General features: G+C 46.1%; 2 protein-coding genes across 2 annotated transcripts in view; one reads left to right on the top strand and one right to left on the bottom strand.

The window, feature by feature from the left end:
* Positions 1 to 20,101, bottom strand: part of LOC129710755 (MARVEL domain-containing protein 3-like) — a 40,367-nt gene extending 20,266 nt beyond the window's left edge. Inside the window, exons 1-3 of the mRNA XM_055657985.1 lie at positions 19,961 to 20,101; positions 10,830 to 11,049; positions 2,409 to 2,569 (exon numbers count right to left, since the gene is read on the bottom strand). Of these exons, the coding sequence (XP_055513960.1) occupies positions 2,409 to 2,569; positions 10,830 to 11,011 (343 nt within the window). The 5' untranslated portion in view covers positions 11,012 to 11,049; positions 19,961 to 20,101. The remainder of the gene's footprint in view (positions 1 to 2,408; positions 2,570 to 10,829; positions 11,050 to 19,960) is intronic.
* Positions 19,879 to 23,342, top strand: part of LOC129710733 (leukocyte elastase inhibitor-like) — a 33,256-nt gene continuing 29,792 nt past the window's right edge. Inside the window, exon 1 of the mRNA XM_055657956.1 lies at positions 19,879 to 20,018. The gene's annotated coding sequence lies outside the window, so the exon portion shown is untranslated. The remainder of the gene's footprint in view (positions 20,019 to 23,342) is intronic.

Below are 23,342 nucleotides of genomic sequence, written 5' to 3'. Positions count from 1 at the left end.
TTGTCTGCCATGTCCTACTCTCTGGAGAATAAAGATGCAAAGTACTTATTTTGTATCTTACCTAGATCCTCCAAGCACAATTTCCTCTTTTATCCTTGATCCTACCTTCTCCATGTTTGCTGTATTTTTTTAACATTTTTTTATTTTAAAAACAATGAGATCATCTTTAATCTGACTCACCAATGGTATTTTCTGACCCCTTTCCTTCCAGTTGCCTGCTTGAGATCTTTCCTGCTTGCTTTATATTCCTTAAAAAGCAAACATATGCTTCCCTTTTCTTTTTGACCAAATTGACGACTTCTTTGATCATCTAAGGACCCATGACCTTTCCACCCTTTTATCTCCTCCTTACTGGAACATGCTGGTCGCAGAACATGCAATACAGAAAGGCCAGCAAAGGAACAGGTGCTTCGGCCCACGATATCTGTTCCGAACATGATGTCAAATTAAATGGGATACGTAGCATCTCCGGAGAGAAGGAATCGGTGACTTTTCGGATTGAGACCCTTCTTCAGACTGAGAGTCAGGGGAGAGGGAGTCCAGAGATATGGAATGATAAGGTGTGAAAACGACAGATCAATGCAGATGATGGTAAGGAAATGTAGAATGGTTCATTGTTGATGAGGGGAAGGTGACAACGGGTCATACAATCAGTAATAGTAACTCTGTTTCTATGTTTCTATGTAATATTTAATCAGGAGGACAGAAGAACTAGTCATTAAACTAGGATGGGGAGGGACGGGGAGAGAGAGCGAAGCAAGGGTTATTTGAAGTTAGATTAATAAATATTCATACCACTTAGTTGTAAACTGCCCAAGCAAAAAAATGAGGTGCTGTCCCTCCAATTTGCGTTGTCCTCCCTCTGACATTTCAGAGGTAAGAATTCAAGTCTATCCTCCCTGTAGCTGAAACCCTCTAATCCAAGCAGCATTCTGATAAACCACCTCTGCTGCACCCTCTCCACAGCTTACACATCTTTCCTGTAATAACTGCACACAAAACTCCAAATGCGGCCTCACCAAGTCCTATAGAGCTGCATCATGACTTATTGACTCTTATATTCAATGTCCCTAGCCATGCAGCCAAGCATACCACACATCGTAATTTCCATCCTATCCCCTTGTGCTGCTGCCTTTAGTGAGCTATGAACCTGGACTCCAATATCCTTCTGCACTTCAAAGTTATTAAGGCTCTTACCATTAACTGTATGCTCTCTGCTTACATTTAACCTCCCAAAGTGCAACAACTCACACTTGCTCAGGTTAAACTCAATCTGCCATTTATCTGCCCATTACTGCAGCTGATCTATATCCTGCTGTACCTTCTTATAGCCTTCCTCACTGTCTGCAACTTCTCCAATTTTGGTGTCATCAGCAAACTTACTCACCATCCCATCTACATTCGTGTCCAAGTTATTTATCTATATCATAAACAGTAGAGGTCCCAGCACAGATCCCCGCAGAACGCCAGTGGTCACAAAATTCCAGCCAGAATATCTTCCTTCCACCACGACCTTCTATCTTCTATGAATAATGCTTGCTATGTTTTGTCCTGCCGCTCAGTACTGGCACCACTATTCCTGCTGCCCTTCCCCTTCTATAAACCACGCTGCTTCTACTACTCCCCCCCCCACCCCCACCTGAACACCACTCTTCACACCCCCTCCTCACGGTACCTCCAGCCACCTGACAATATCTCGCCCAAATCCTCCCTCCACCCAAATGCCCCACCCCCCCAGCCTTCATCCCCGTCATGATTTCACCATCTCCTTTCCAATACAGAACGGTCAGTTCTCAACAGAAGCCTCACCTATGCATCTCTGTGCCTCCACCTCAATGAATTAAGGGCCTGCCATGATGTAGAGCTTTTCTTCCATTTTATTCCATTCTACCTCAATCCAATCTGCCTATCAGGGAACCCACTCGCCTGAGGTCATCTGTTGCCAACTGTGATTTGCGCTGCCCTCTCATCTCTCCCAGGTTTTTGCCCACTTCTCCCTGCAATCAGCCTGAAGAAGGGTTCCGACCCAAAACGTAATCTATCTATTTTCTCCAGAGATGCTGCCTGACCCGCTGAGTGACTCCAGCATTTTGTGTCTATCTATGGTATAAACCTGCATCTGCAGTTCTTTGTTATTACATTTGTCCTGCCGTTCTCCTTTCTAGCTTTCTTCCCCCAGTTCCCTGCCCACCACAATCAGTCTGAAGTGTCCCAGCCCGAAAGATCACCTATCCACAAGATGCTGCCTAATACGCTGAATTACTCGAGCACTTTGTGTATTTGTTTGGTCATAAATCATAAATGTGCATCATGTGTCTCATACTACCATTTACTATTTGAACTAAAATAAGTGATTCCGGAAAAAACTTTTATAAAAAGGTACGTAATGCAAGTAATATTGTACATACCTCGTCTGGAGCACAAATATGAACACTTTGTTCCAAAGGATTCTTTGGGTGGAGTGTTGGCTTGTGATACAGAGCTGTAAACGGGAGGTGCTGAAGAAGATGGTGTACCTCTTGTAGTGGGTTGTCTGGCGTAAGATTCTTCTGGTGGATCATGTGCATGTCTATTGAAACAGAAATTATTTCTCATTTATAAATTGAATCTATTGCAAATCAAATGTTAAAACCATAAAAGTCTTTAATATCCATCCCACCATTAGTTTATAAAAGCCCTTTCACAAATTAACTTAATTGTTTTGGACGTGCATAGCCCTATATTTTAGCTAAACCACTCAAATTCCAATAACTGCTTTTTATAATATGTCTCAGTAGTTAAGAGCAACTGCACAGATCCGGTAGTTTAATTTTTAATAATAATTGAACAAAAACGAATAAAAATCTCTTGTGACAATGTTCCAATCCTTTTTTAATTTTGATTATTTATTTCCAAAATGTCAGATGGGGTAAGGGTTGCCGACTGGTCTGTATTAGCTGGGACATCCCGTATATTGGGCTAAATTGGTTTGTCCCATACGGGACCACCCTTGTCCGATATTTGACTGCTACTGCTCGGGTCGAGGGGACTGTCGGGTCAGAGCACCGCATCCGGCCCCGCCTCACCCGCCCCGACGTAGTGCAACCCATGGAGTGCAGCAGCAGTGCCTCGCGCGTGGCCCCATCGGTCGACAGCCCGACCAGCTGTCCGACCTTCGGACATTCGCTTACCGCCAACATCACCACCCCTCCTTCTCATGGCCGATTATCGGTTCATGAGTTGGATGGGGTGCCGGACTTTGTGTGCGAGGTCGCGTGCAAAGTCCGGCACCCAAGCCAAAACTCCTCAGCTGGGCCACCAGCTGGTCTTTGTGTGCAGTCCAGCACCTGGGCCAACTCATCATTCACCCAGCCACGGCCAAGTTGGTCAACGAATTGCCATCGGGAATTTGTCTCTTATTTTAACCTTTTGTCCCATATTTGGGAGTGAGAAAGTTGGCAACCCAAATGGGGAGGAAGTAGCTATTTTCATACTGCAGGTTGAACACTAATTTTCCAGCAGTCTCAGTTCCAGAGCTTTTCTGGATTATCCATTTTTCTGGCCCAACAGATCTTGTGATAATGAAACTACAATACATCCCTGGCCTACTAATGACACCTCTCCCATGTCACCATGAGTGCCAGAAACGTATATAAAATGTGAACTGAAAGTGAATGGAATGACCTGCCGGCCCATCACCACTAGCACCGTCTCCATGGCCATTTAGAGCCCCAACTTCCAACGGCACTTCCGACACAAAGCGCACCAGCGAGCCCTTCTTCATCCACCAAAAGGACCCAAAGTGCTGAAGTAAGTCAGAAGGTCAGAATGTCTGGAGAATACGGATAGGCGACATTGGGACATTCCTCAAACTGTTTCAGTCGGCTGAGCTACTCTAGCTACACTTTGTATCATTTCAAGGGGTTGGGGGTCGGGAAATCATTAATCACTGCCTTTGGAAGCACCTACTCCATAGACAAGATAAATGAACAATCCAGTTGAATAGGTAGTCCTGGATTTAAAACCTTTTCATATAAAGAACACTGCTGACAACGTAATACTTCATCAATTCTACACTTAAACATCAACTGTGGTGGAACTAATACTGAAACTGAACCTTCTGGCTTACAGGCAAGAATAGCCGACTTAAAAATCCCCTCTTTGAAGCACTTCCCTCTGGAAGGCGACTCCTAACTGTAAAAGCCGCCACAGCCAGACATAAAGACAGCTTTTTTTCCACGAGCAGTAGCTCTACTCAGCAGACAAAAATCTGTAGCCTCCTTTTGTATTTTATTTCATTCTTCACTTGTTTAAATTATAATGTTTTATTTTTAATTGTCTACAGTATATCATGTTGTTACTTGCGAGCAAAGCACCAAGGCAAATTTGTTGTATGTATACATACTTGGCTAATAAAATGTATTCAATAAATTAATAGTAAGATTAAACGAGTACTTACCAGTACGAAGTTTGATCTGTATTTTATGAGGAGTTACGATGAGGGATTACGTGAAGAACCCACCCAGCGCGCAGGCGCGGCATACTTCCAAGCAGCGGTGTGGAATCACAGATAGACACTAGTTGAAGTAAAGATAGTAAAGACCAACGAGACATTAGTCCGAATTTGATCTATATAATGAGGGTGGGAGCGGAGGGCACGTAATCCCTCATCGTAACTCCTCATAAAATACAGATCAAACTTCGTACTGGTAAGTACTCGTTTAATCTTACTATTTTACTTCGGAGTCACGTGAGTGACTACGTGAAGACTTCAAAGGTCTGTGATTTCAAACCGTGTAACAGTTATATCACTCACTGCCGAAAGATCATCAAGGGAGGAAGTGGTGGCTAAAGACCAACAAGTTTGTTTAGTTATAAAAGAAATGTTTATTAACTATAACAAAAAGTAGCTCCCATGGGCTTTAAATCATAACTTTGCGGTTTCTAAAATGGTATCCGCAAAGACGTCCTGTTCCATCAGCGGTTTTCTGTAAAATCGTTGGAATGTCGATTCCCTTGACCATCCCGCTGCTCTGAGGATGTGGTCTAGGGGAACCTGCATCCTATCCGCCGCTGAGGTGGACGCTGCCCTGGTTGAATGGGATTTAAAAACATTTGTGTTAATCCCTGCCATGCTGAGGACCTGTTTCAACCATCTGGATAATGTCTGGCTGGTAACCCGTCCAAAAGGCTTTCTGTGGCTAACCCATAAGGCTTTCTCTCTCCCTCTAAGCGTTTGGGTTGTGTCTAGATAATGATGAAGGTGGGTCACCACACACAGCCTAGGTTCTGGAGGGTAAGCCCGGAAGATCAACGGGGAATTTGATGTACCTGGTCTACTTTGTTTTACCAACCCCGGCATGGTGAAAGTAATGGTATCTGGGGTGGTCACCATGTAGTCAGATTTAGCTGATGGAGCGACTGAACCCTTTGAGCTGAGACAAGCGCCATGAGCATGAGGGTCTTATAAGTGGACTGTTCCAGGCTCAGGGATCCCACCGGAGGCCAACCTCGAAGGTGTGTCAGAACTACACTCACATCCCACATGTGAGTGTATCTAGGTGTAGGGGGTTTGGTATTAAAGATCCCCTTAAGGAGTCTGATGACCAGAGGGTGGGATCCCACACTATGCTGTTCTATCGGCATGAGGTATGCGGACAGTGCGCTCCGAGCCGTATTGATGGCACTGTAGCTCATCTTGAGATCATGGTGCAGGTGGGCCAGGAACTCCAGCACATCCGAGATCGAAGCCGTCTTGTAGGATGTCCCTGCGTCCAGACAGTACTGTTCCCATTTCCTGATGAAGGTCAGGTACTGTTTCTTGGTGGAAACTCGCAGGGATGCCGACATGGTGGTGATTGTTCTGTCTGATAACCCCAATCCCCGGTAAGGCCTGTTCAAAATCTGGAAACCAGGAGTTTCAATTTTTGGTGGCATGGATGGCTAATGCCAGTTACCGGGTGAGTCAATAATTGGGGGTGGTGTTGAAGGACCATTGGTGTCTCTACCACCATGTCGTGGAACATTGGGAACCATGGTTGGGTAGGCCAGTCGGGCACGACCAGAATGCCAGAGGCTGAGTCTGCCTGAATTTTCTGGAGTACCCGACTGATGAGGCAGAAGGGAGGGAAAGCATAGAAAAAGAAATTTCCCCAATCCAGCGTGAAGGCATCTACCGCTGCTGCCTCTGGGTCTGGTTCCCAAGCCACATACATGGGTAGTTGGTGATTTAACCTAGACGCAAACAAATCTATATCTGGCGTACCATATTGCTTGACAATTTTAGCAAATAATTTTGGGTCCAACATCCATTCGATGTTGTCGTTGAATTTTCGTGACCTGGTGTCCGCCACTAAATTTAGCTTGCCTGGTAAATAGGCAGCTGATAGCCAAATATGTCTCTCGACACACCATTGCCAGATTATAGCAGTTAATTTGTCGCATGATACTGATTTAATGCCACCCATGTGCTGGATATAAGATACTGCCGTAGTGTTGTCGATCATGATTCTAACATGCACGTGCCGCATATCAGATGCATATGCTTTTAGCCCATAAAAGGCTGCGAGCATTTCCAAAAAAGTTAATGCCCAGTGATTGTAGTAGCGATGCCTCTGAGTTAGTCCATCTGCCACCTGTGCTGTCTATGGAGTTAGTAGCTCCCCAGCCTAAAGCACTGGCATCCGTTGCAATGGTTATGTTAGGATTGGTTACGGCGATAGGACTGTGACTGTGCCAAATATTGTCAACCCACCACTGAAGTTCTGATTTGGCTTCAGCGGGTAAATCCATTTTGCGATCATAATGCCCCCTATGAAGGCGTAATGCATGAGTCCTTGCTCTTTGTAGATTTTGATAATGCAAGGGCCCATGTTGGGCAGCCGGAAATGCTGCTACTATAGAGCCAATAACTCTGGCTACATGCCGTATTCTAGGTTGCGGTGTAGCAATTAAATGGCTACAAGCTTCAATGAGTGAAACAGTTTTGTCTCTGGGCAGAGTGACAGTCATGTGAATCGTGTCAATAGTGAAGCCTAGGTAATCCATGTTAGTAGTAGGCTCCAATATTGATTTATCTGGGTGAAGGATAAAACCCAAAGTTTCAAGGAGTTGTTTAGTGGCTAACACTCCTGCGACAGCTTGATCCCGTGTTCTTCCTAATATGAGAACATCGTCCAGATAGGCCACAACTAAATGTTTTAGTTCTCTCAATTTCTTCATGGCCACTTTAAGAATTTTCGTAAATAGTCTGGGAGCTGTCGTTAAACCATTGGGCAAAGCTCGGTACTGCCATAGCTGGCACCTCCAGATAAATTTCAGATATTTAAAGTAATCTTTATGAATGGGTACCAAATAGTAAGCATCTTTGATATCTATGCTTGCCATGTAGTATCCCTTGGAGATCAGTTGTCTGGCAGTGACAAATGTCTCCATTTTGAAATGTTGATACTCAACAGACTGATTAAGTGACGTCAGATCAATAATAATGCGACATCCACCATCTTTTTTGGTTTTGAGAAAAATATTTGATACAAATTCTTGCGGCTCGTGTGTGGTCATTTCTATGATGCCTTTAGCCACGAGCCGATCAAGTTCAGCTTGTCCTTCTACCTTCTCAACTGCCGAGGGAAGGAACACCCTTTGGGGCATGTGCTGAACTGGCGGTTCTACGCCTGGTTTGAACTCAATTTTGTATCCACTAATACTGTTGAGTATAAACTTATTGTTAGTAAGGGAGCACCAAACATGCTTGAAGAACCTCAAACGTCCCCCTGTTAATACTACACCCTTTGTCTGTGTATGTTGACAGGAACCAGACCCACCTACCTCCATGTTCACTTGTGGGGTCGTTTTCGGTGGGTCTGGCCCAAGGTTGCCGTGTTGGTGCTGCGGTGGGGCGGCGCATCTTCCCACGGCTCCGCCCTGGGCCCCGCTCTAAAAAAGAGCTCTGGGGGTAGTGGGAGGCGGTCACCAGGCTTTCACCAGCTCGGTACCTGCTGGTGGCTGCCGAGGCGTGCGGCCAACTGGGTGTCTTCACCCTGCTCGGTCCTGGCCCTGCCCTCATGAGGCCTACTGGTTTTGCCGCCTCTTCCAACTCCTTCAGCCTTTTGGCCAGATCCGCACCAAATAGCAGCGCCTGTCGTTCTGGCGCTGGAGCTTTACAGAGGCCGGCATATGTTGGGTTGAGGGCAGGCCTGATGTTGTCCCGCCGTAGGGTTATTTAGCTCATAGGTGGTGCTGCACATCAGTGCGAGGGCATCCTGCTGGGGTATGGTCAGGTCTTCATCCCCAACGGACCGAGCAAAGGCGGTGACGGCTGCTGAGTGGAGCTTCAGGACTCGCTGCATTTTGACCTCCTGAGCCCTTATTTGCTGCCCCAGCTGGTTCCAGATCTGCCCATTGACCGTCTTGACCCTCAGCGCCTCGCAATTTTCTGGCGCTATGTAATTGTCAAGGGCCTGCTGGACAGCCTTGTCCTGCAGCGGGTTGTTGGACAGCCTGTTTATGGTGGCCGCCATTGTGGGTAGCAACACCATCCCAGTTGTTGGGGGCGCCGCATATCGGCCCACTACACCCAGTAGCTCTTCTTCCGGCACGCCCGGCATGCTGACGGTATCCTCCGCCTGCCCTTGGGATAGGCCAGCCCAGTCCTGGCCTCCCTTACTGCCCTCGAACATAGAGGGTACAGAAGGGTGTGGAGAGGAGGAGGCCAAAGCCCGTCCTCCTGGGAGATGCCGCATCTCCTCGTTTATCATTCGCTCTAGGAGCTGCCTCATGCAGCTGATCCGAGCGTCTCCCCTTTTCGGTGGGGGAGAGTGTTCCCGTTCCTCCGATTCATCGGAGGACACCGGCCGGTCGGTTTTATGTGTCGCCTTCCTCCCTGTGCGGGGCGTTGAAATCTGCAGCACTGGGGGCGGCTCGGTGTCGGGTGAGCGGGAGCGTTGAAAAGGCTCCTCCGCTGCGAGAGGCTGCCGTCCCGCTATGGACCCGTCCTCGGGTGGAGTTGGGCAGGCAGTCCTCCTGGCTGGTCGCTTGCGAGAGGCCATGATTCTCTCTAGAGCGACTCTGTAACAAAAAAGGCACTTACCTGAGGTCTTGTCTTTATGCTGCAGCTGGAGAGCCTGGCTCCAGCTGCTGCCGCTGTTGCACTGCTGACGTAATGCCGCGCCTGCGCGCTGGGTGGGTTCTTCACGTAGTCACTCACGTGACTCCGAAGTAAAATTAAATGATGTCATTCATACTATAAGTGTATTTCATGCTACAGTTGATCTCCCACAATTCACGAAATTCAGAGATGTTCTCAATCACTGTAGCAGATTTTCACAACCTGCAGACTTTCACCACAGCATGCAAGTTTATATTTCTAGATTATATTAAAGTACAGAAACAGGCCCTTCGGCCTAACCTGCTCATGCCGACCAAGATGCCCCTTCTACATAGTCACACCTGCCTGCATCCTTCTAAACATTCCCTATCCATGTACCTGACCAATTGTATTTAAAATGTGATAGTACTTGCCTCAGCTACCTCCTATGGCAGCTCTTTCCATATCCCTATAACCCCTTGTGTGAAAAGATTGCCCCTCAGGTTACTATTAAATCTTTCCCCTCTAACATTTGACGTATGGTTCTCGATTCCCCTACTCTGGGTAAAAGGCTCAGTGTATTTACACTATCTTATCACAACGTTTAAAAAACATTCGGACAGGTACATGTTTAAGATAGGTTTAAAGTATATGGGCCAAACATAGGCAGGTCGGACTAGTGAATATGGGGCATGTTGGTCGGCCGGGGCAGGTTGGGCCAAAGGGCCCTTTTCCACTCTGTATGGCTCTATTCCCCTCATGATCTTGTACATTTCTATAGCTCACCCCTCAACCTCCTGCATTCCAATGAATAAATTCCTAGCCTGCTAAACATCTCCCTATAGCTGAGGCCCTCAATTCCTGGCAACATCCTCCAAAATTTTCTCGGCAACCTTTCCAGCTTAACATCTTTCCTATCAACAGGGTGACCAAAACTGAACATAGTGCTCCAATTGAGGCCTCACCAATGTCCTCTACAACAATAACATAACCTCCTAACTTCTCTACTCAGTATCTTGACTGATTAAGGCCAAAGTGCCAAAATTCTTCTCGACCATCCTATCTACTAGATGCCACTTTCAAGGAATTCCTAGATCCTTCTGCTCTACAGCACTCTCCAGGCCTCTGTCAAGGTCCTGCCCTGGTTTAACTTCCCAAAATTCAACACTGCACATCTGCATTAAGCTCCATTAACCATCCCTCAGCTCACCAGATCAAGATCCTCCTACAATTTTTGGTAACAGTCTTCGATAACTACAATGCCATCTGCAAACTTACTAATCATGTCTTATACATTCTCATACAAATTGATATAAATCACAAATAGCAAAGGACCCAGCACCGATCCCCGAGTTATACCACTAGTCAGGGACCTCTAGTCCGATAAACAACCTTCTGCCATCACCCTCTGCTTTCTTCCATTAAATCAATTCTCCATCCAGTCAGCTAGCTATTCCTGGATCCCATACGATCTAACCTTCCAGTGCAGCCTCCCATGCAGAACATTATCAAATTCTACTTATTTATTCAATAAAAAAATACAATCTGCATGTCAAGGGCAAGAAAGAAATACATTTACAGATCTATTTAGTTTATATAAAAGCACAATTGCATGGAATCTGAACCAAACTAATTTTATTTACTTCAGCTGATCTAAAAAATGGCTGTGAATTCTCACACAGTTTAATTTATTTGTTTAATGTTTAATTTAATTTATTTGCTTATTACAACAACAATTGTATTGCATGATAAAAAATAATGGAACCTTTCACTAGGAGGGTATGGTTCTCTTGAAGGTTGGCTTGTGTTATGGTCTCTGCGGTCTTCCATGCGACGCCTACCAGAATGGTTACTTTCATTACTTGGGCGGTCTCTCGGTCTTCGTTCTCGATGTGGTCTATTAGTAGACCGGCTTCCATCAGAATGTCTTGGAGCTTTACTAGACATTTTGCAGCTTCATTTGTTTTCAGCTCTACAAATCGGATCTGTATTTGAAAATATAAATGTCAGGAACTGTGTGAGATCCCTACTTCAATATATGATCTGAAGTGTTTTAGTATTCAGTATAGAATGACTATAATAAAATATTTCTGGTACGCCAACATATTAGTGTAAGAGCATTTTGGCATGGGCCCTAGCTATGCCTGCCTCTTTGTAGGGTACGTCGAACAATCCTTGTTCGAGACGTACCAGGGCCCCATCCCCGACCTCTACATCCGCTTCATCGACGATTGCATTGGTGCCACCTCCTGCACCCACACACAACTCACTGACTTCATCAACTTCGCCACTAACTTCCATCCGGCACTCAAATACACCTGAACCATTTCTGACACTTCCATACCATTTCTTGACCTCACTATCTCCATCGCAGGTGATAGACTTCTGCCCGACATCCACTATAAACCCACTGACTCCCATGGCTATCTAGACTACACTTCTTCCCACCCTGCTTCCTGTAAGGACTCCATCCCCTATTCCCAATTCCTCCGTCTACGCCGCATCTGTTCCCAGGATGAGGTGTTCCACACCAGGGCATCGGAAATGTCCTCATTCTTCCCATGAGGGTTCCCCTCCCCTACTATAGATGAGGTTCTCACTAGGGTCTCTTCACTCACAATACAATTTATACACACAATACAATTTATTTGTCACTTGAACCTCATAGAGGCTCAAGTGAAATGTTGTTTCTGCAGTCATACATACAAGAAAAAAAAAAGACCCAAGACACAACACAATTTACACAGCCATGCATCACAGCGCATCTCCACCTCGCTGTGATGGAAGGCAAAAAAACGTATCTCTCCCCTGCACTTCCCTCTCCCCCCGATGTCAGAGTCAAATTCAGAGCCAGAGCCCGAGCCCCCGGCGGGCGATAACAATTGTCCCGCGGCCATTAACGCCGCGCCGGGTGATGCAAGGCCGCGCTCCGGGTCTTGTTGTTGGAGCCCCGGGTGGGCGCTGGCAAAGTCCCGCAGCCGTTGAAGCCACGCCGGGCGATGATGTAAGGCCCCGCTCCAGGTCATCCTCGACCCGCTACTCGGGCGGGAGAAGTCGCCGTTGCGGAAGCCCCGAAAAGGGGTCTCCCAGCAGGGACCCGCGGGCTCCCGGTGTTCCTGTCTGCCAGACCTGCGGTTGGAGCCTCCGAATCTCCGAGGGTCGGGTCGCAGCAGCGCGCCACCACTGCTCCTCCCGCTCCGGACTCGGCCAGCTCCGTGATGGTGAGTAGGTCCACAGCTCCGTGACTGGAGCCCCAGGACGTTCCTGCTGGAGGCCGCTCCTCGGTGCAGCCCCAACGACAACGGAGACCCGACAGGGAAAGGTCGGGTTCTCCGTGCAGGGGAAAAATTTTTAAAGTCCCCCCCCCCACACACACACACACACACATACACCATCAAAAAAAATAAAAACTACATTAAAACGGGACAAAAAATAACAAAAAGACAGACGGACTGCAGAGGCCGCTGCGACGTCAGTCGCGCCGCCCACCGGAAGCCACTCCCCTGTAACACTGCTCTCTCTCCCCATCCCCCCCACTCGTAACATGGGCAGAGTCCCCATAGTCCTCACCTTTCACCCCACTAGCCGTCACATACAACAAATAGTCCTCCGTCATTTTCGTCACCTCCAACGTGACCCCACCACTCGCCACATCTTCCCATCTCCCCCCCCTGTCTGCTTTCCGCAAAGACCGCTCCCTCCATAACTCCCTGGTCAATTCTTCCCTTCCCTCCCGTACCACCCCCTCCCCGGGCACTTTCCCTTGCAACCGCAAGACATGCTACACTTGTCGCTTTACCTCCCCCCTCGACTCCATTCAAGGACCTAAGCAGTCGTTCCAGGTGCGACAGAGGTTCACCTGCATCTCCTCCAACCTCATCTATTGCATCCGCTGCTCTAGATGTCAGCTGATCTACATCGGTGAGACCAAACATAGGCTTGGCGATCGTTTCGCCGAACACCTCCGCTCGGTTCGCAATAACCAATCTGATCTCCCGGTGTCTCAGCACTTCAACTCCCCCTCCCATTCCGAATCCAACCTTTCTGTCCTGGGCCTCCTCCATAGTCAGAGTGAGCACCACCAGAAATTGTAGGAGCAGCACCTCATATTCCGCTTGGGCCGTTTACACCCCAGCGGCATGAACATTGGCTTCTCCAATTTCCGGTAGCCCTTGCTGTCTCCTCCCCTTCTCAGCTCTCCCTCAGCCCTCTGGCTCCTCCTCTTCCATTTTGGGTATCAAATATATGAGAGGTTTTTTGAATGGGCTTCTGTCATGGCGTCCACATCTACACGCGCAGCGAGCCGTTCTGCTATAGTGTTCGAATAGCCAATGTAAGCGATTCGAGCACTATATAGCAGTCTGTCTTCAGGTTCCTTACTAAAGACGAAAGGTAAGAAAACAATTATAACTTTCTGTCGTGTGGCCTGCCCGATCTCTTCCTCCAGCTCAGATCGCGGAGCCGGGGGTCGCCAGAAGAATTCCTCTGATCGCTGGCCCGCGGACTATAACACTCTGAAGCCGCGGTCAGCGGAGCTTCTAGTCGTGGGGTCAGCATGCACTTTCCCTCGCTGAGTCTGGGATTCCTCGCCGGAGAAGAGCTCCAACCGCCGGCCCGCGGCCTATAACATCATGAAGCCCCGGTCTCTAATAGGAGGCGGCCGATTCAGGACCTCCAAGCCGCGGAGATCCCAAATCGGCTTGTGTTTAAGCCGGTTTGAAATGGTGTTTAAAATACAGGATAAATGGAGTTATAGGGAACAATGACATGCCACGAGGAGCACACATTAAAGCCTTAATTTCCTTCCCAATGTATAATGACTGTAACATATACAATTCTATTCTTATGATCCCGACAATGTATAAGACATTTTTTGGTACATGAGCAAGTTATTAGAAAGTCTTCTTTTATAGATCTAGACTTACCACAATAATAAAGATAGACAAATATGCTGGAGAATTTCTCAAACATTTTTGTCTACCTTCGATATTCCAGCATCTGCAGTTCCTTCTTAAACAATAATAAAGGTATCAATTTTTACACTGCTGCACATTTTTGGTTTTGTTCGTGTTGTAAGGCATGCATGGTATTGGAAGCTCTTCTACATTTAAGATAAATTGACCTATTAGAGGAAAAATGCATCTTCAATATACATGTCTTTCCCCACCGCTGAAAACAATTGCATTTAAGTGACATATCATCCATTCTGCAGTTATGTAGTTATAATCAGATTTGTTCTTATGTTAATTCTATATATTTTACTGTAATTTCAGATGTCGACAGTGGGTCCAGAATACTCGTTGACAAGATCTCCGACACCGAACTACGGAGTACTTGTCAAAGAACTGCCATCTTTGTTCTGAACACCCTGTATATCTCACACATAAAGGCAGCGTATGATGTCCTGCCCAGCCCATCGAACCTCTTTATCTGGGGTAAAGCGGAATCTCCAGATTGCCCGCAATGCTCAGGCAAGGGCACGCTGGAACACATCCTGAGCTGCTGCCCAAAGGCTCTTGGGCAGGGCTGGTACACATGGCGTCACGATCAGGTTCTTAAACCCATTACAGAAGCCATCAGCATGGGAATCAGCAGCTGCAGACGAGCACGCCCCACCACCCAGATGATCACCTTCGTGAAGGCCGGAGTGCAGCTGCCAAGAACCACAGCAGCCAGGAATCCTTCAGGAATCCTGGCGACTGCGCAGGACTGGCAGCTTTCCGTAGACCTGGTGAAACAGCTGAAGTTCCCACGGCACATTGCCACGACCACCCTGAGGCCAGATATCCTCCTGGTCTCAGAGGCGACCAAAAACATCGTCTTGTTGGAACTGACAGTGCCGTGGGAGGACCGTCTGGAGGAGGCCCACGAGAGGAAGATGGCCAAGTATGAAGAGCTGGTCATAGACTGCCGCAAGCAGGGCTGGAAGGCAAGGTGTATGCCCATCGAGGTTGGTTGCAGAGGTTTTGCAGGGCAATCGCTCTACAAAGCCTTGAGTGCACTGGGCATCAACAGAGTGGCGAGGAGAAGAGCCATCAAGAACACCACAGAGGCAGCGGAGAAGGCCTCGAGATGGCTCTGGATCAGGAGAGGAGGTCCATGGGGAGGAGTGAATGCCACCTGAACACAAGTCGTGGTCTGATCAACCACGGCTGGGTCGCCTGGGTGAGGGTGTCTGATGTTGAAAGACCCGAAACACTCAATGACCGTAGGTTACATCACTGATGATGTGTTCAGGAGCATCTATCGATGTATTTGTATCAAAAACACATAAAACAATAAATTATGTAAATCTTACCATAAATGACAGAAATAAAAAGTGTTATGCTTTTTTATAAATTTTGATGTAGAATTATTATAAAATTGAGTGGATTGATGCAATATACTGCTAACCCATAAATGTTTAGTTATGAGATATTCACATTTAAAAACTCAGTAGCTTGGGTGGCTGTGAGCCCGCTGGGACAGGGCAGCGAACCGCAGCTAGACCCAGGACTCGCAGGTGACCTAGGAACTGCAGCTAGCCCCGGAGAGTACTGGCGCCTATGCAAAAAAGGCTGCGGACCCCTGGACTAAACCAAACCCCCGATCCTGTCCCGCCATCCTTTTTTCAAAATTTAGCAACACAAATGGTGGTGCGTCTTCATTGCCGAGAAATACAGTAACTCATTTCCCTCAAATATATGTTAGATTTTCCTCAAATATATGTTAAATTAAAAACTAAATTATGGTAGCAATGCGCAGTATTCATGTCTCGTACTTCTGCATCAAGTAGGTATGTATATTTTTTTACGCTAATATAGAATGAAAAAATATCTTGGCATGTGTTCATTTATATTTTATTCACAATATTAGGATTTCAGAGAGAGAGGTTGAATGAAAGAAAAAAAGTTCAACAAAATTAGAGATCACAAGAAACTAGAGAAATATACATATGTGTGTGTTATATATTTATATACATATATATCACACATATATATGCATCATCATATATATATATATATATATATATATATATATATATATGTGTGATGCGTATATATGTGATATATATAATGAATATGTGTTTATATTTATATATATAAAAAATATATATATATAAGAAACTAGAGAAATATGTATGCGTGTTATATAATTATATACATCAATATCACATGTGTATATATGTGTGTATCATACATATAATATATATACGTGTTTATAATATATAAATATAGGCAAATATATTGGCTTATGGCTTATGTTCCTTATATCTTATAGGCAAAAAAAAAAGGCAAATATAATTGCCTTTATGGCTTATGTACATCATGAGAATGGCTCATGTACATCATGAGTTGCTTTAAATCAAAGTTGCTTCTGATCCATGAGGAACTTTGAAATATATTATCTCTATCTCGCCTCTCACACACAGAAACACACACATACCGTTCCCCCACAACATAATTGTCTATCATAGAAGGCTAAAATAGACAAAGATAAACTGCAAAATCCAATGGACTGACGTGGATTAAACTGCGGGAGGCATAACAGGGATCGGGGTCTTATTCCTAAAATGGCGGAAGTGACGTTCGGTTGCGTACTACACGTCAGTCCATTGGATTTCGTAGGAGTGGTCTATCTTGCTCCTCTAATATCTTTGGTCTGAAGAAGGGTTTCGGCCCGAAATGTTGCCTATTTCCTTCGCTCCATAGATGCTGCTGCACCCGCTGAGTTTCTCCAGCACTTTTGTCTACCTTTGCAAATAGTGTTCACAGCACTATACATCTATAAATTACCCCTCGTCCTCCTGCGCTCCAAGAAATAAAGTCCTACACTGCTCAACCTCTCCCTGTAGTTTAGGCCCTTGTGTCCTGGCAACATCCTTGTAAATTTTCTCTCCACCCTTTCCAGCCTAAGAACATTTTCCTATAACATGGTGATCAAAACTCAACACAATATTCTAAATGTGGCCTCACCAACATCTTCTGCAACTGTAACTTAACCTCCTAACCTCTAGGTTCAATGCTTTGATTGATGAAGGCCAATGTGCCGAAAGCCTTCTAGACCACCCTATCTAACTGTGACTCCCCTTTCAAGAAACGATGTACCTGCAGCCCTACATTTGATTTCATAGTTGGCTACAGTAAATTGCCCATAGAGTAGGTGAGAGGCAAGAAAACAAAGATGTGATGGGGACAGCGGTTGATGGAAATTTGGCAGGAGAATTGAGATTATTGTGGGATAAGTGTAAATGCTGCAGACACAGTGGCCCGAAGGGCCTTCCTCTGCATTGCGTGACTCCGCAACTCTAATCCGAACGCATTAAAAGATTAATCCTAACTGAAGTTAAATGAAGATGGAGATAAATGGAGAACAGGGGAGAGAAAAGACTTTGCCTTCCATCACAGTGGGTTCACTGTGATGGATGTTTGTGTGAATTAAATTGTGTGTATGTCTGTAGGAAATTGTCTTTGTGGAAACGGAATTGTCTCTGTGGAAACGGAATTTCATTTGAGCCTCACTGAGGCCCAAATGACAATAAATATTGTATTGTATTGTATTGTATTGAAAGGAATTTGTGGATATTTGCAGTACTCCTGTTTGTCAGCTATAAAAACCTGGATGCAACTTAACTTCCTCAAACTCAACAGCGATAAGACAGAATTCCTCCTCATAGGCTCCAAAGCCACACTCAGCAAAATCAATAACCCCACTCTCACCATCGACAGCACCACTGTCTCCCCATCTCCCCAGGTCCGCAACCTTGGCGTGATCTTTGATTCCACCCTCTCCCTTGAGCCTCACATCCGCCATGTCATTAAAACCTCCTTCTTTCATCTCCGTAACATCGCCAAACTCAGACCCTCTCTCGCACCTCCCGCTGCTGACTCATCCATGCCTTCATCTCCTCCCGACTGGACTATTGCAACTCACTTCTCCTTGGCATCAGTTCCACCTACATCAACCGACTCCAACTGGTCCAGAACGCAGCCGCCCGACTCATCACCCACACCAAATCCTGGCATCATATCACTCCAGTCCTCAAACAACTTCACTGGCTTCCCATCTCCCACCGTATCACCTACAAAATCCTGATCCTCACCTACAAAGCCCTCCACCATCTGGCCCCCCCATATCTCACTGACCTCCTCTCCACCTACCAACCCTCACGGTTCCTCAGATCCACATCAGCTGGTCTCCTCTCCATCCACAAGTCCAACCTCCGCAGTTTTGGGGACAGAGCCTTCTCCAGGGCAGCTCCCAGGCTCTGGAACTCCTCACCCAACTGATCCACAATTCCGTGTCCCTCACCATCTTCCAGTCCCACCTCAAGACCCATCTCTTCACCTCTGCCTATCCTTAGCCCCACGTCCCCCTCCCTTTTCATCTGTGTATTAATTGCCTCATATTGTGTTTTGAATTGAATTCTGTCTTTACTTTGTGTACTAGTCATGTCTCTACTATTTATTTAATTCCCCTTACATGTTTTTCCTCTACCTGCTAAATCTTTGTAAGGTGTCCTTGAGACTCTTGAATGGCGCCCATAAATAAAATGTATTATTATTATTAAAGCTCAACTATTCCCTTCAAGGATCATTCATTAAAAAAAAAGTTACATTGAAAATGTTCATATCATATCTTTCTAAGACAGTACTACTATGCTTAATACAAAAACAATCTGTGGAAAGTGTAGAATAGAAAGGATGAGTGCTACTAAAATGTCACAAACAGTACTCTCTTCGACTTCACAACAACCTGTATATTTGTATTGGTTGTACACAAAAATGCTGGAGAAACTCAGCGGGTGCAGCAGCATCTATGGAGCGAAGGAAATAGGCAACGTTTCAGGCCGAAACCCTTCTTCAGACATTGGTTGCTGGAAATATGTACCAAGGTTGAGAAGAGACTTGATAATGCTTCATATATTTGATAAAAGTGTACAAAATCATGACTGGTTTAGAGAGGGTAGAGGGAAGCCGTTTCCATCAGCAGGTGATTCAGGAATGGGAAATACAGATTTAATGATTTGGCAAGATGTTTTTTTTAAAGCACGATCGTTATAATTGCAGACAGGGCAGAAATAGTGTGGATTTTCAAAAAGGAGAAATGATAAATGGTCAGGGGACCAGAAATAGGACATGATTATTCTACAGGTGACACGTTGACCATGGGCAAACTGGTTTACTGCACAAAGGTACACAAAATTGCTGGAGAAACTCAGCGGGTGCAGCAGCATCTATGGAGCGAAGGAAATAGGCGACGTTTCGGGCCGAAACCCTTCTTCAGACAATCTGGTTTCTACCTCCAGTATAATTCACATCGAGACTATTACAGTTTCCTATTACAGTTTACAACTGGAACTCTTTTTGCAAAACTATTCGAAATATGAGGACATTCAATACCAAAACTAAATGATTTTGCGAAGATACCATTTTAAAACATTAAATTCTAAATTATACTTTATAGAAACAATAAGCGTCCAGATTGCTGCGCCCGAGTTCTGTGCTCATTGGTCAAGGCCCGAAACAACGCTACTATTAGTGGATAATTAAGACACGTTGTAACAACACCGAGGATACATTGTAATTCCGACTTTTGATATTTGCGGCCAAATGTAGTTCAGTCAATAGGAAGATCGCGAATAAGGAGAGGCAGGTTAAACCTGAATGAACCTTCGGGGCTGGATTGGCGGTGAGGCCGGTTGGACTGTGTGGGGCGCCGCTCAGGTGAGGGCGAGGAGGGTCGATCAGAGTACAGGGGGCCCGGCCCGGCGCTCCGCTTCGGCGGGAACCCGGGCGTGTAGGGACGAAAGTCGGGGCTTTTCGGACGTGGAGTGAGTTGGTAATCCAGCGCCCCACCAACCACCATTGAAATTTCCAAATTAAACAATAGAAGGAAAAGAAGAGAAATATTTACCCAAACTCTACTCGGCGGTGGAGACTTAGTCAAGGATCGAAACCAACAACAGTGCAAGGTGAGTGAGCGAGAGAGGGCGGGCGGGCGAGACAACCGGTTCATCAGGTTATTGAACTTTGGGTCCGAGCCAAGGAGTTCTCCTACGCGTCCCATCGTAATAAAAACAAACGAAAAGACCTTTCAGGAAAACATTGAGGAATGACTGCAGCATTACGGGCTGAAGGGGAGGTTTGCTGATATGGGTGAGGGTTCTTGCACACAACACAAAGTGCTGGAGTAACACAGCGGGTCTGCAGCATTTGGGGAGGTAATGGAAAGTTTACGTTTCAGGTGGGAACCTTTCTAACACACCAAGGCAGGAGGAAAGCTGACCTAATTAATTTGGGATCAGATGTATGTTTGATATTTGCTTTCCACAAAAGGAAGCTTTTGAAGTTAGCAATTTGATGTTATTGGCGTTTGTATGATTTAATCACAATAGGTTATCTAACTTTAAACACATTTATTGTGTATTATTTGTTGAAATAGTAAAAATAACATTTATATCTTGATTAATAGGGTGATTTCACCAAAGGTCAAATGAGCGTAGATCCCCCCCTCACGTGACCGAAAATTCTGACTGGAGGACATCTCTCAGTTCGGTACATGTTAGTGAATGGGGAAACACGCACTTTCCCACCCGTTAAAAACATGGAAAACGCCCGATGTTTGAGCTGAAATATTCTGTGCTAGTCGGGGTGACCCTGAAGCACAGCGACCTAAATTTTCAGGCAAAACAAAAGATAGAAAGTGAGGTAATTACAAGAGGGAACTGAAGGTAGAAAGCCGCGGAAATGAACAGCTGACAATTGCCGTGGTGATTTTAAGATCCAAAATATCGGGAATTATCGCGTTTGCTCGCTGAATTTCATCAAAAGTAAGTTAATAATGCCTTAGTTTTGATGAAATTCAGCGAGCAAATGCGATAATTCCCGATATTTTGGATCTTAAAATCACCACGGCAATTGTCAGCTGTTCATTTCCGCGGCTTTCTACCTTCAGTTCCCTCTTGTAATTACCTCACTTTCTATCTTTTGTTTTGCCTGAAAATTTAGGTCGCTGTGCTTCAGGGTCACCCCGACTAGCACAGAAAATTTCAGCTCAAAAATCGGCCGTTTTCCATGTTTTTAACGGGTGGGAAAGTGCGTGTTTCCCCATTCACTTACATGTACCAAACTGAGAGATGTCCTCCAGTCAGAATTTTCGGTCACGTGAGGGGGGGATCTACGCTCATTTGACCTTTGGTGAAATCACCCTATTGTCATATCTTTGCAAATATTTACAGTATTTTTTCACCAATGTATTTATATAAAATGTGAGGACTTTACTTTGATTAAGGCAGGTTTGATGAAGCGTGGGTTGAATTAATCTTCAACCATAGCTCAGAACAGCTTTCAGGAATGTCCATCAAATTACCAGTTTCTGTCAAGATTGGGGGTTCGGATGAAAGGTCATCTGCCTGGAATATTAGCTCAACTTTTCTCTCCACATGTGTTGCTTAAGATTGCTTACTGAAGATTTCCAACATTCTTCTTTAGTTAAGGATTACAGTAATTACATCTCACACTTCCAACCTGTTTCTACTGCCCTTGTTCTGTTAGGGACAGTATAAAAATAAAAGAGAAGGAAGTACAACAAACCAAAACAAAGATGAGTGGGAAGTCAGAGGATTGGGTAACTTTTAAAGAGCACCAGAAGATAACTAAAAAGGCAATTCGGGGAGAAAAGATGAGGTATGAAGGTAAGCTAGCCAGGAATACAAAGGAGGATAGTAAAAGCCTCGAGGTATGTGAAGAGGGGGAAAAAAATTAGTCGACCAAAGTTGGACCCTTGAAGACTGAAAAGGGTAAATTTATTATGGGGAACAAGGTGTAATGTAAATAAAGTTGAAGGGGGAGATGTAATGTAAATTGTGCTAGTCAAAACAGGGTCTTACAGCAGATATTACATGGTGTCAGAGGTGGGATGGAGAAACTCAAGCCACTGGGACCACTCTCCATGCAAGAAGAAGAAGAATGAGTGACTGCAGACCAAAAAAGATGAAAAAGAAGAAGAAAGCTCAGAGCGATCTGAGAACGGTCAACCAGTCCAATGCTTGGTCAAAGGACAGAGAAAAAGAAAGCAGGTCACAGTCTAAGTCAAAGAGCAAGAAGAAGACCAGAAGATCAAGAAGATCAAGGCATCCGGTGGGCGGCGCGACCCTGGTCAGCAGCGGCCTCTGCAGTCTGTCCGCGTTTTATTATTTTCTGTCTGTGTTTAAATGTAGTTTTTGTTATTTTTTTGTTGGGGGGTGGGGGGGTGGGGTGGGAGGGGGGGGGGGGAAACTTTTTTAAAATCTCTCTCTGCACTAGAGACCCGACCCTTTTCTCGTCGGGTTTTCCGTTGTCGTTCTCCACGAGGAGCGGCCTCAAACAGGAAGAGACCGGGGACTCTGGTGCTACGACTCACCGTCGCCGTCGCGGGGCTGGCTGAGTCCGGAGCGGGGGGAGCGGTGGAGGAGCGCTGCTGCTGCTGCTACTGGAGAGTCGGAGGCTCCAACGGCAGGTCTGTGGACGGCGGCACCGGGAGCCCGCGGGTCCCTGGAGGGAGACCGCTTTTCAGGGCTCTCGCAACGGCGACTTCCCCCGCCCGGTTGCGGGGTCGAAGAGCTCCTGGAGCGGGGCCTACACCACTGCCCCGCGCGGCTTGGAATGGCCGCGGGACTCTGCGAGCGCACGCCGGAGGCTCTAACAGCAAGACCCGGTGTGCGACCTCGCACCACCCGGCGTGGCTTTAATGGCCACGGGACAATCGCCATTGCCAGCCGGGGGCTTTGACTTTGACTCTGACATCGGGGGGGGGAGAGTGCAGTGGAGAGATAAGTTTATTAGGCCTTCCATCACAGCGATGTGATGGATGTTTATGTAAATTATGTTGTGTCTTGGGTCTATGTGTTTGTAATGTATGGCTGCAGAAACGGCATTTCGTTTGGACCTCAAGGGTCCAAATGACAATTAAATGTATCTTGTATCTTGTTTGTCAAGAGCAAGCTTCAAAAGCAGCGGAGGGACGGCCGATCGTGACTTCCGCGAGGGGAAGCCTCACCAGCGAGGAAAAGGTGCTACGATTCCCCGAGTCCCCGCGATCGACGGAGTAATCGCAGGTCTCCATAGACGGCCTCTCCCAGAGGGAGTAATGGCCGCCATGGCCACCTTCCATGATCATATTGAATGGCGGTGCAGGCTCGAAGGGCCGAATGGCCTACTCCTGCACCTATTTTCTATGTTTCTTCCCACCGCACTGCCCCGCACCCTCACCTGCACCCGCGTGCCGCTAACGACCGCTGCCATGTTCGTGAAATTCA

The sequence above is a fragment of the Leucoraja erinacea genome, chromosome 2, assembly GCF_028641065.1.
Source record: "Leucoraja erinacea ecotype New England chromosome 2, Leri_hhj_1, whole genome shotgun sequence".
Lineage (NCBI taxonomy): Eukaryota > Metazoa > Chordata > Chondrichthyes > Rajiformes > Rajidae > Leucoraja > Leucoraja erinaceus.
This window is presented reverse-complemented; position numbering and strand designations above follow the sequence as displayed.